General features: G+C 40.6%; 1 protein-coding gene across 1 annotated transcript in view; it reads right to left on the bottom strand.

The window, feature by feature from the left end:
- Nucleotides 1-12,115, bottom strand: part of LOC115220472 — a 159,273-nt gene that overhangs the window by 15,689 nt on the left and 131,469 nt on the right. Inside the window, exon 17 of the mRNA XM_029790601.2 lies at nt 5,790-5,894. Coding sequence (XP_029646461.1) covers nt 5,790-5,894 — 105 coding nt within the window. The remainder of the gene's footprint in view (nt 1-5,789; nt 5,895-12,115) is intronic.

Below are 12,115 nucleotides of genomic sequence, written 5' to 3'. Positions count from 1 at the left end.
GACCAGGTCTTGGCTACTGCAGCCACCTTGCTCGTTACCTCGCCCCAATTCTTCTCTATTTGGAGGTCTGGACCGAACCAGACCCCTAGCAGTTTAATCGGACCCTCCGTCCAACGTCCCACGACGCTGTCAGGAGGCATCGACTTGCCTCTCCAGGTGCCGAGTTGCAAGCCGACTGACTTTTCGCGATTAACTTTTGCTCCTGTCACCGTCTCGTAAACCTCTATGGCCTTGCCTACTTTACATAGGTGGTCCATTTCGGTTACGATGATGGTGATGTCATCCGCGTACGCTGACACTGATTTTCCATTACCTGGCTGTCTCGGGATGCCGCTCAGTTTTCGCAGTAATGGCTCAAGAGCCATCACGTACAAAAGCGGGGAGAGCGGACACCCTTGACGAACCGAGCGTTTGATTTTGAACGGCTTCGACAAGAAGCCGTTCACCCGAACTACCGAGTCGATGTTATCATAAATTTGGATAATCCACCTGAGGAAGCCAAGGCTCAGCCCAAACTGTGCCAGGGCAGATACCAGGTAACGATGGTCGACCCTATCAAAAGCTTTAGATTGGTCTAAATGGACCAGTGCCCCACCCTTGCCAGAATCACTATTAAACCCCTCTATAGTGTACCGCATTAGATGGAGATTATCCTGAATGGATCTGCCCGGAACGGCACATGTCTGTGCCTCTCCGATCAGACCATCCGCGACACGCGCCAATCTTTTCGATAACACTTTGGCCAAAATCTTCAACTCTGTGTTTAGCAGAGTGATGGGCCTGAAATTATCAATGCACTCCCCCTTGCTCGGGTCCTGTCTGACGAGAGTCACTACTCCCCGGCGCACAGATCTGGGTATAAGCCCGTTCTGCTGCCAGTTCGCATAGACCTCCGCCAGTAGGTGCCCGAACAAGTCTGGCATACTCTTATATAACTCATAGGGTAGACCATCCAAACCCGGCGCCTTGCCCGCGCCGCAGTCCGCCATTGCCTCAACCACCTCCTCAAGCGTGATTGGCCCTTCACAGCCCTCCGCATCTCGCCCCGATAAGCGCGGCAGCCCGTCGAGTAGGTCCGTAAAGGCCCTCCTCCTATCCAGTCCGCCGCACTCACCGAAAAGCTGAGCGAAGTGCTCCTGAAAGGCCTCACACATCTCCTCGGGTTCGTTTATCAACTCACCTTGGTTCGTCAAAGATCGAATCGTGGCATCGTTACCATGCTGAGCTTCCATCACTCGGGCCCATCTCACAGCGTTGATTCCTTCACATCCCATATGGCGGATTCTAGCCCTGACAATGCAGCCCATGTGTTTGGCCTCGAGGTGCTGGTTTAACACCAGTCTCTTGGACGCCACCTGAGCCGCAGAGCCAGTTTTCATGGCTTCCTCTAATTCCTTAACTAGAGTAGTTTCCCTTCTAGCCTCTCTAGCCACTACTCCTATGCTATATCTAATAGACTCAAACTTGATGGCTCGTTTGAGGGCGTACCACCATTTGTTATTAATGATGGTACCAGATAGTGCCCTCTGAATTATATTCCTAATCCGGTCTTTGTACTCCTTAATCGCCAAAAGGGACGTATTAAGTTTCCAGTAACCGGATCCTCTATTTTTAACCTTATCTATGTCAAGCTTACAAGTGACCATTTTATGATCACTGTAGCTGATCGGGTAAAACTGTGGACACTTAGCTATTTTACTGTCTACTTTTCTAATTAGTATTCTATCTAAATATGACCTGGAAGATCCGTCGCTGTTTGACCATGTCCACAATGGAGCGTTCGGAAATTCCAGCCTATAAGGATCTGCTAGCTCAAAGCGGCTTAGCAGTTCCATGAAGCCACTGTTGCCTTTTCTATCTGGACGCGAGCCAACACAATCTACATCCGCTTTGCAAATTGTGTTAAAGTCTCCTAGCACCACTAATGAATGCGAAGTACCAAGAAAGTTTTCTAGTTCACGAAAATAATCACTTTGCCCTGTATGGTTGGGTGCGTAAATTGCAACCAGTCTGATAACTTTACCATTACTGAACGTCAAATCCATGACGACCAGCCTACCTTCTGGATCTGCAAAAATTAACTTTTTCTCAGAAACCCGGTTTCTTTTTAATAGGACCAACACCCCACTCCCGCCTGTAGGACTGCCAGGAGAGAAAAAACTCTCGTAGCCGTCAAACAGCGGGAGTAGACCTCTTGGCCCCTCTAACCGGGTTTCTGTAGCAACAATAACATCTAAATTACGCGACCTGATATCATGCAAGAAGCGACCTTGCTTCCAGCCTGCTCCCAGGCCGCGCACATTCAAACAACCAACATAATGTAATCCATTACTTACCTTATATCAGTGGTTCGGTTTTCTCTTGTTCTTCTAACTCTTTTTCTGGGCCTCGTGGGGGAGTCTGACGTAGGCCCTCGAATATATGTGGAGATGTCACATCCAATCTAAGTGGGCCTACGTCATGGAAGAATTCTGACTTTATCCGCCCGTAATCCTTCCGGCCTATTCTGTAAATTACAAAGTCGTTTTTTTTCACTACTTTCTCCACTTTGGCCATGGCTGCCAACACGTTTCCGAGTCTGCTATTTGCTGCCTTTACGGTCATATACGAGTTCATTGACTCTTTTTTCTTTTTTAAAATTACTCTGGGAGGGGTGGTTTCCGTTTTTCTTTTTTTTTTCCGGTAATTTTTGCCCACCCCTCCTCATTTATTTTTTCCTCGCTCTTTTTTTCCTCCGCCGCTGGTTCTGCTGTCACCGTCACCTCCACACCTTCAGTCTTCCCTTCTGGGCCGTCCGACGCTGCTTCTGGTGACACATTATCTTCTTTTTCTTTTGGCTTAGGTGCTTCCTGCGGTTTGGGTTGGGGTTGGCATTCCGCCCTTACATGACCCTTCTTGCCGCAGCCGAAGCACCTCGGCTTCCTGCCCTCCACGAAAACTGTTATTTTCTCGTCTTCACTAATCTTTACCGTTTCTGGAATTTCTTCCAGTGTTTGCACCTCCGCCTGAATGGCTATCACTATTTTCTGCCCTTTCCAAAACTCCTCTTCCTCCACTGTGGCCTGGAGGATGTTTATTTTTCCTCCAGACCTACCATCACTGCTGCCACCAGACATTCAGCATCTGCCTCTGGCGGTATGTTGTTCATTGAAATTTTCGACGTCCTTTTTCCTTTATACAATGGTAGTAAGACAATGTTTTCCGCTTTGATCGGCTCCATCGATAGTTTCTTCGCTATCTCCTCCGTAGTAAAACGCACCTCCACTGTGCCGAATCTTTTTCCTCTGTTTATATACGTTATTTTATCCATAAAAGGTTTTAGACAAAACTCTATTTTTTTTTCTTCGATTTTTTGGATCATTTTTGTCGTTGTGTCGTAAGTTTTATATATTATTCTTTTTTTTTCTATATCGTCATGTTTTTGTATGTTTGTGGCCACAGTCACTTCTGTGCCCTCTTTTTTTACACAGTCTGCAAATTTTTCCAAATTTTCTATATTTATTTTTTTAATCTTTTTCCCAGCCACTTCAGCGAATTTTTTCGCTGGAGTTGATGCTGGTACTGGTTTTTCCATTTTCTTGGGCGACGCCGCCTCTTTTTTCTTCGGTGACAACGCCTCTTTTTTTCTTGGCGACAACGCCTCTTTTTTTCTTGGCGACAACGCCGGGTATTCATCCTCGCTCGTCACGGGCGAATAAGAGATGGGGGACTCCATCTTGAACAAATGGTTTTAACAAGCCTTTGGTAAATCCAAATTAATTGTAGTTTTCCCCCACGGAGGGGGGAACACCAACGCGAAGTCTTCGCGCGAAGGCTGACTTCGTCAGTTAGACAACAATAGACAAAACAGGTAGACCAACAGTATATAATAACAGAGATAATAGTACGAGAGCAAAAATATATCAACTTACTAATAACGCAAAAAATTGATTTTCTCCATGTGTTCAAATCTTTTTTCTCTACATTGTATACTTCATAGACAACTAGCATTAAAGACCCGACGTTGCCGGGTCATAGTGCTAGTGCATGTATATATGTGTATATATATGTGTACATATTACATGTACATCTATATATATACATCTACGCATAAAATACAAAATACAAAGTTATATCTTGATATCGCTAGTGATAACAATACTCAAAATATATAACAGACTGGAATTGTTAGCCCGTCTCTTGTAATTTCGATCAATTGTATCTTGTCCGCCCTCTTGTATAGAAGTGTAGCTACAATCCAGCATACCTCTACTTCTGGGGGTGAGGGGTGGGGTGGATTTAAAATTTTTTTCCGGGACGTCCTACGTCCCAGATATAAAGGTAAAAATAAAATATTTCCACTTTGCAAGTTCGAGTCGAGTACTCCCTTGCACGCTCCGTTGACTCGAACCTTGCTTCTAATGTGACGAATTTACCGCCTCTGATTAGATACCTTTCATAGTCGCACCAAGACACTTTTCGAAGGTGCTTTCCTCCATGTGTTCAAATTTTTTTTCTCTACATTGTATACTTTATAGACAATAGTCTTTTCTTTAATTTAATTTTTTATTATCTATCTGGACTATTCCATTTCTGCACGCTAATTTTATTTTTAATTTATTCCCATTCATGGGAAACCACTTATTCAAGTTCAAATCATTGATGCAATTTTATACCAATTGCTATTTTTACTTTTAATTGTTATGTTACGATTTAATAATTATATTATACTTTAGTTTACCACGGCTTTTACATTAGATTATCTGCTAATTAGCTAGAATTAAGTATCTATATGAAGTTTGGCTGTATGTAATGTCTGTTTTCTCGAACAGCCGTTTCTACTGAGTACTGCTGTTGGTTTATTTCTTATACATAAAGGACTATAGCTTCAACTGAGTACTGGTTTTTGATTCATTGTAAGGTTTGTTGTTATTATTATTACTGTTTAACTATTGTTATCAGGTTTGTTGGTTCCTCGTAAGAGAAACGTTGTTGTGTTGCATTTGTTAAATAATTGTAAACCGTAGCTTTGGTTATTGTTTAAAAATTGAATTCTGTCCCTGTTTGGGGAAATTGACAATATTTTCACCGTTTATACGGAAGCATTTTTGTTAAAATGTTTTCGATAAAAGAAAGTCCAAAAATGAATTTCGCTGCAGTCGTCGGCGGGCGCGAACTCATTAAAATTAAAATGGAAGAAATACAAACCTATTTCGGATTGATCACCGACAAAGACGGTGAATCTAGGATAACACCACCAAACGAAATAAAAAATAAAATGAAAGAAAAGATTATTGTCTATAAAGTATACAATGTAGAGAAAAAAAGATTTGAACACCTGGAGGAAAGCACCATTGAAAAGTGTCTTGGTGCGATTATGAAGGAAGGCGAAAAGATAGATAGCCCCAAAATGGAAAATGAAGAAGGTGAAGATAGTGCCAATTATTCTTAAGTCCTTTGTAACAGTATCAGAAGACATCAAGGAGACTATACAGGAAATTGGAGTAGAGGTTTGCCTCGGTATGGCCAGATTAATCAGGAAAGTATTAGACAGCTGAAAAGAACGGATAGCATGGTACAGTAGATTGCAAGTAGGAAGCCTGCTCCGCATGCAAGACTCCAGGAGTTCTAACAAAACGTGTGATAATGAGAAATAATAATAGCTCTTTATAGTTAAGTGACATGTGTCAGAGAGAGTTTAATGTCTTCTTCCATTCGCCCGAAAACCTTGTACCTTGTATTACTATGTGCCCTTTCTACGCTTTCATAAGAAATCCTAAAGGAATCAGAAGATCGTGTAACCTACTCACTGAGTTGGAGAATAGTCCATGTCGAGGATGGCACCGTCACATGCTGGTAAGAAATTTTTCCTAGACTTCCTTCTCTTTTCAGAACCTTGGTAAACATCATGCAGTCTGTAAATAAAACAAATATATTCTCATGCCAGGCAATTGTCGTTAATTTCATACGACAGTAGAGTAGGAAACGTGGCAAACCTATTTCTTGCATCTGTTGCGGTCCCTTGTCTTTGCACTGAATTCTCTACCATTGATTAACATTGCTGTTATTTTATGGTTTGGTTATCTTCATGCAACATTGTTCGCTTCTCTTTCGAACCATCATATCGTATTCCAGGAGATCTTAGTTAAATTAATTGAACGTGAGTGAATTTCGCAGAACGTGTCCTATGGCTACGAAACTTGAAGTGACATGGAACTGAATCAGACCATTATTGAATACATATAACTCTACCGAAACGTGCTGAGTGCTACTTTCTTCGTTAACTCACTCAGCATATGCGTGTGCGCCTGTGAAACTATGTTTCTACGCATAAACACACACGCGCACGCGTCTATCTCTTATTATAAAAGGCAGATTTTATCTGCCTCACCTTGTCTCTTATAGAAATCTACAATATAGGATTTCTTCAATTACAATTTACCTAGCATTTTTAAGAGTAGAATACATCGGGTCGTGCCAGGTCCAGTTTTTCAAATTTCAACCCCAATTAAGCAAAATTTAGAGAAAACTCACATTGTGGTGTGTAAGTGCAGTGCTTTTCTTAGTGTGGGCTACAGCACACACACACACACACACACACACACACACACACACACAAACGGAGCGATCTACTTCACTCACGCTATCACCCTAATTTCTCCTTTCTCTTTGCACGTGTGCAACGATTAAAGTGAAAGTATTTATATAAAACGGATCACTCATGCTATCACCATAATTTCTCATACTTTCTCTTTGCAAGTGTACCTTAAACCACTACTCAAAAAAAAGAAAACACAGCAAAGAGAAACAAATAAATACATAACGATTTACTCCTCACACAATTTCTTCAATTAGAGTTTACCTATGATTTTTCAAAGTACTTCCATTCGGTCATGACATACAAAATTTCTTTCAATTTCACCCCTATTTCAGAAAAAATTCGAGAAAACTACCATTTCACTTCAAAGCCTTTACTCTGCATATTACTCCCACTTCCTCTTTACACACATAGACACGCAAATATATAAATAAAATTGTAAGCTAACGTGTGTGTGTGTGTGTGTGTGTGTGTGTGTGTGTGAGTGTGTGTGTGTGTGTGCGTGTGTGTGAGGGTGCGTGTGTGTGCGTGTGTGACAGGGATGAGCCAGTCAGACTGGTCATCCTTTTTGCTACACCACTGGTTTTCAGTTCATATTCATCAAATTAATATTCACAACAAGAAGGCCTATTCATTATTATACATCAGTTCCACACATTTACCCTGGTTCCATTTCGGACAACTGCACAAACATTTGCCATTTCACACATGTATGTAAACAAATTCCTTTCTTAAAAATTTAAATTCATATTATTTTTCAATTCATACAAAGTTTTTTAGGACGAATATAAGATCTAAAGTATATTCAAGTAGCAGAAAGATCGCCCAAAAGTGTATATAGATATTTAAATGTATTTATATATTCATCTATATGTATAATGTGTGTGTATATATTTCCATAGACGTAACCATTCACTCCGCACAAAGTTTTTTAGGACGAAAATAAGATCTAAAGTTATCTCTAAGTAGCAGAAAGATCGCCCAAAAGTGTATATAGATATATAAATGTATTTATATATTCATCTATGCACACATGTATGTATAACGTGTGTGTATATATTTCCATAGAGGTAACCATTCACTCCATACAAAGTTTTTTAGGACGAAAATAAGATTTAAAGTTATCTCTAAGAAAAAGAAAGATCACCCAAAAGTGTATATAGATATATAAATGTATTTATATATTCATCTATGCACACATGTATGTATAACGTGTGTGTATATATTTCCATAGAGGTAACCATTCACTCCATACAGAGAGAAAAATAGATAGATAGATAGATAGATAGATAGATAGATAGATAGATAGATAAAACTTACTTGGAAAAGGATGCGTGGTGTTCGATAATATAATAATATAAATAATATATAAATATATGCATATATACATACATATATGTACATACCTACACATATATATATGTATATATACATGCATATAAGGGTATAGGACATAAAAACACGTTGATCACAATGAGAAACGAAAACATAAAAACAAAAACATAGAAACGATCGTTTTTTCAAACAACGAAAAAAAAACAGAGTATAAGACATACAACACAAGGAATATTCCCCTTCTTCAGTTGTCCCTGTTTCATCTACTCTGCGTTTGAAGGTAGGGATAAGACGCGACTTTGTTGAAACAGTCCTTCCCGCAAAGCAAATTAAATAAAAATTTGTGATTTTTTGCGGAGGGTAAAAGTGGTAACAAGAACAGGACAATAAGAACAAAACAAGACAGAATAATAATGTACAAATGTTTATTATTTGTTGGCATTCCTCAGCCATATTCTGCAAAGTGAGTTTCACATTTTGATTCAACTTTGATAATATTCTTTTTCTAATTTCCGCGTCTTCCGTTGCCACCAGCCCTTTAACAAATATTAGGCACTTGAACATATCTGGCATTAATTCTTTCAGCTTAAACCTTTTGCAAGCCTTATTAATCATACCAGCATATATTACAAAATCGTCGGCTCATTTTTCTTTAAATTTAAGCATTCCCACCGAATGTTAAACTGTGAACTTTTCTCGCTAAAAATATTAGTCAAAATATTTATCGTTTCATCAAAACACAATTGCGCGAGCTTTCTCGGTAAAATAAAATTAGAAAATCTTTCGTGTTTCGGAGTAGCAAGCTTTCGCAAAAAGAGCCTTACCTTCCTTTCATTAGACCATCTCTTGCATTCCTCTTGGAATACGTCTTCGTATTGTCTGTAATATGCAGCAAAAGTAGTTCCTTCATCCGGATTGCAGTGAAATTCTTCGATGGAATTTGCAACACCATCTGCTGAAAATGATTCTGTCATATTTCTCGACTGCAGTAACAACTTCTGTAGTTGTTGCTGCTGTTGCTCATGTTGTTTTACAACTGCTTTCAGTAACTCTTCCATTTCGGTACTATTCGAAACCTCGTCGCCACTGTTATATCGCAATACTACACAGTGGCTGTGTGAGCTACGAAATCCTCGTCACCACTGTTATATCACACGTTCGGATGACCTCTACTCAACTGATTTTTTATTTTGGCACTCAGGCCACTTAACACAGAGGGGACATTACAAAGACAGACACAACACCACAGTGGGGACAATAAACATATAACGAATGAATATGAATTATATAAAAATGTAAGATGAATGGCTACATGGGCCCCACTCCTCATACAGTACCATTTGAACGTTTGTACACACACTGTCTGTTGATAATTTTTTCTTTTTTTTCATTTAATTATCGTTTTTTTCCTATTTCTTCAAACTTTTTCCTTTCTTTTTTTCCTTTTTTCCCCCTCATTTTAATGCCTCATATACAGCTCTAACTCCACCAGATCGATTACCGGTGGCAGCTCATTAAACTCCACCAACTGGGTCAATCCTATTTCCACATATATCCTTAAGCTTCCTTATGTTCCTCTATCGACCACAATGGCCTCTACACTCTCTGGGTACACGTCAGTTGGTAGCTTTACCCTAATGATGTGCTTAAATTTAACTATTTTCTTCTCCACCTCCTTATTCTTCGAATAGGTTACAAAATTCCATTGGTTCTTACCTCCTCTCAGTCTTCTCCTTTCTTCCTTTACTACCTTTTCTAACAACAGCTCCTCTATACTCTTCTCTGAGTCTGGTACCTTCTCTTTCTCCGTCTCTACCGTAAACAGCTTCTCCATCTCATCCTCCTGTAGTTGCGTTCCTAAGACCTCCGTCAAATCACCTGTACACGCTTCCTCCTTCTCTGACTCGTTGTCACACACCTTAATTATTCGATCACTTTCCTTTTCCGTATCCTCTTTCTTTCTCGTCGTTTCTTTCTTTTCCACCTCTTCTTTCTTCTTTTTTTGGTTAGTCGGCGGCAGGGTTACCCTACCACTACTCCTTTTTCTTTCCAACAGTTTGAATTCTTCTTCGTCAGCTTTCTCCTTATTCTCAACTGTCACTGCCTGTTCAACGTTTTCGTTAGTCTCTATCTGTTCTTTTCGTGGGCATCTCGCCTTCATGTGACCCTTTTCGCCACATTCATAACACACAGGCGGTTTGCCCTCATCCTTCATTCTTAGTGAAAACCCGTCAGGTAACACTATCTCCTCTGGTATTCTGTTGAGGTCTTCCACTGTTGCCTGGATTGTTAACTCCAACCCATAGCCCAGTAGTCCACCTTGTTTGTTCTGGTTGCCTTCAGAATTTTGGCCTCCTCCTCCATGCTATACATGATAGCCATCATCAGCCATGCTTCCTCCAGCTCAGTGGGTACCTGACCCACCCGAACTCTCGCTACACGTTTGCCGCAATAGGATGGCTGAAGAATCCATTCTCCTGAGCGGATTGCCTCCGTCACATGCCTCACCGCTTCCTCCTCTGACGTAAAACGCACGTCCACAGTGGCATATTTCCTGCCTCATGCTCTGAATATTATCACCTTCTTCATGCTTTCCAGCACCTTCTCGATCTCCTCCACCGATGCTATCTCAATTTTTCTAGTAGCGGCCTTCACGGTCTTGTACGTCACCGTCCTCTTCATAACACTGTTCGTCAGTTCCTCGGATGGCATCAACATTATCTTCTCGCCTTCCTTTCTCAGCAGATTCTTGCCAGGCTTCATCTTTCTGGGCTCGACTTTTATTTCATACGTCTTCAATGCTTCCTTCTCTGCTTGTCCTCCAGTTGCGACTGCATAGCTGTGGCCGCCCGCTGGCACCTTCTCAATCGGAAGATTCAACAACACAAAAAATTAACAGTAATAACAACGGTATTAATAAGAGCAATATCAACAATAAATTCACTTCTACTCACAAATATAACTCAACTTCAGCAACTCAAAATAACACCTGTCAACTACAAAATCTTCTACTCAATTCCTTGACGTCTAGACTTCTCCCTCTATATCTACGTATTGGGCTAGCCTACTTCATCGTCTGGGGGCGTCCACACAACATGCAGGTTCCTCAGACTCTTTGGGAGAATATTAAAAAGCTGTGGACCCTTGAAAAACCCAGGCTGTTGCAGTAACTGGTCCTGAAGCACGATGGCGTTGCGGGGATCTTTGGCACTGTGCAGTGTCGTCCCGTTCTGGCATTGGTGTAGCTTTCAATGCCAACATTTGGCACAATTCCTTCCAGGATCTTCCAGATATATATTACTGCATACCTCTCCCGTCTTCTCTCCAGGAAGTAGAGTCTTAGCAGTTTCAACCTTTCCCAATAGCTGAGCTGTTGCAAAGAGACGATCTTCTTTGTGAATCTTCTCTGGATTGCTTCAAGGTCCGCTGTTAATTTCACACTGGTGGGTGACCATAGCTGTGTGCAGTAATCCAGGTGGCTGAGGACGAATGTCCTCCAGAGGACCTTCATGGTTTCCTTATTTCTGGTTCTGAATGTCCTTAGGATCCAGCCAGCCAGTCGTCTGCACTTTGTCGCCATCCTGGTAATGTGCCCTTGGAAAGAGGTATCATCATTCATCTCGATACCCAGGTTCCTCACTGACTTAGGCTCTGGGATTGAAATTCCCAGAGGACCAGTGTACACTGTAAGTTTCATATAATCAGTTTCGGACATATATGTTTATATATATAAAGATATGTATATATAAAGATATATATATATAAAGATATATTTACACACACACACACACACACAAAATAATATATATATATATATATATATATATAATACACACACACACACAAACATATATAATATATATATATATATATATATATATATTATATATAATATATATATATATTATAAAGACATGTGCAGACATATATATAAGCTTTAGTCTTATATTTATAGACTGCCATATTAGTATGGCGATAACTATGAATATCCAGTAACGCTGCCGTAATCTCCTTTAGAGAGACTTAGTAATTTTAATATTTCTATTTTATATCCCCCTCCTCATCTAACCCCCCTCTCCCCCCTCCTCACCTACCTTCCCCCGACCCCTACTTCTTCAGTCCTTCATCCTTTCACCCCTACTCCCCTTCCCTTCTTCCCTCTTTCTCCCTCCCTCCTTCCCTCTTCCTTCCCTCTGCTCACTC

Source organism: Octopus sinensis, linkage group LG16, assembly GCF_006345805.1.
Source record: "Octopus sinensis linkage group LG16, ASM634580v1, whole genome shotgun sequence".
Taxonomy (NCBI): domain Eukaryota; kingdom Metazoa; phylum Mollusca; class Cephalopoda; order Octopoda; family Octopodidae; genus Octopus; species Octopus sinensis.
This window is presented reverse-complemented; position numbering and strand designations above follow the sequence as displayed.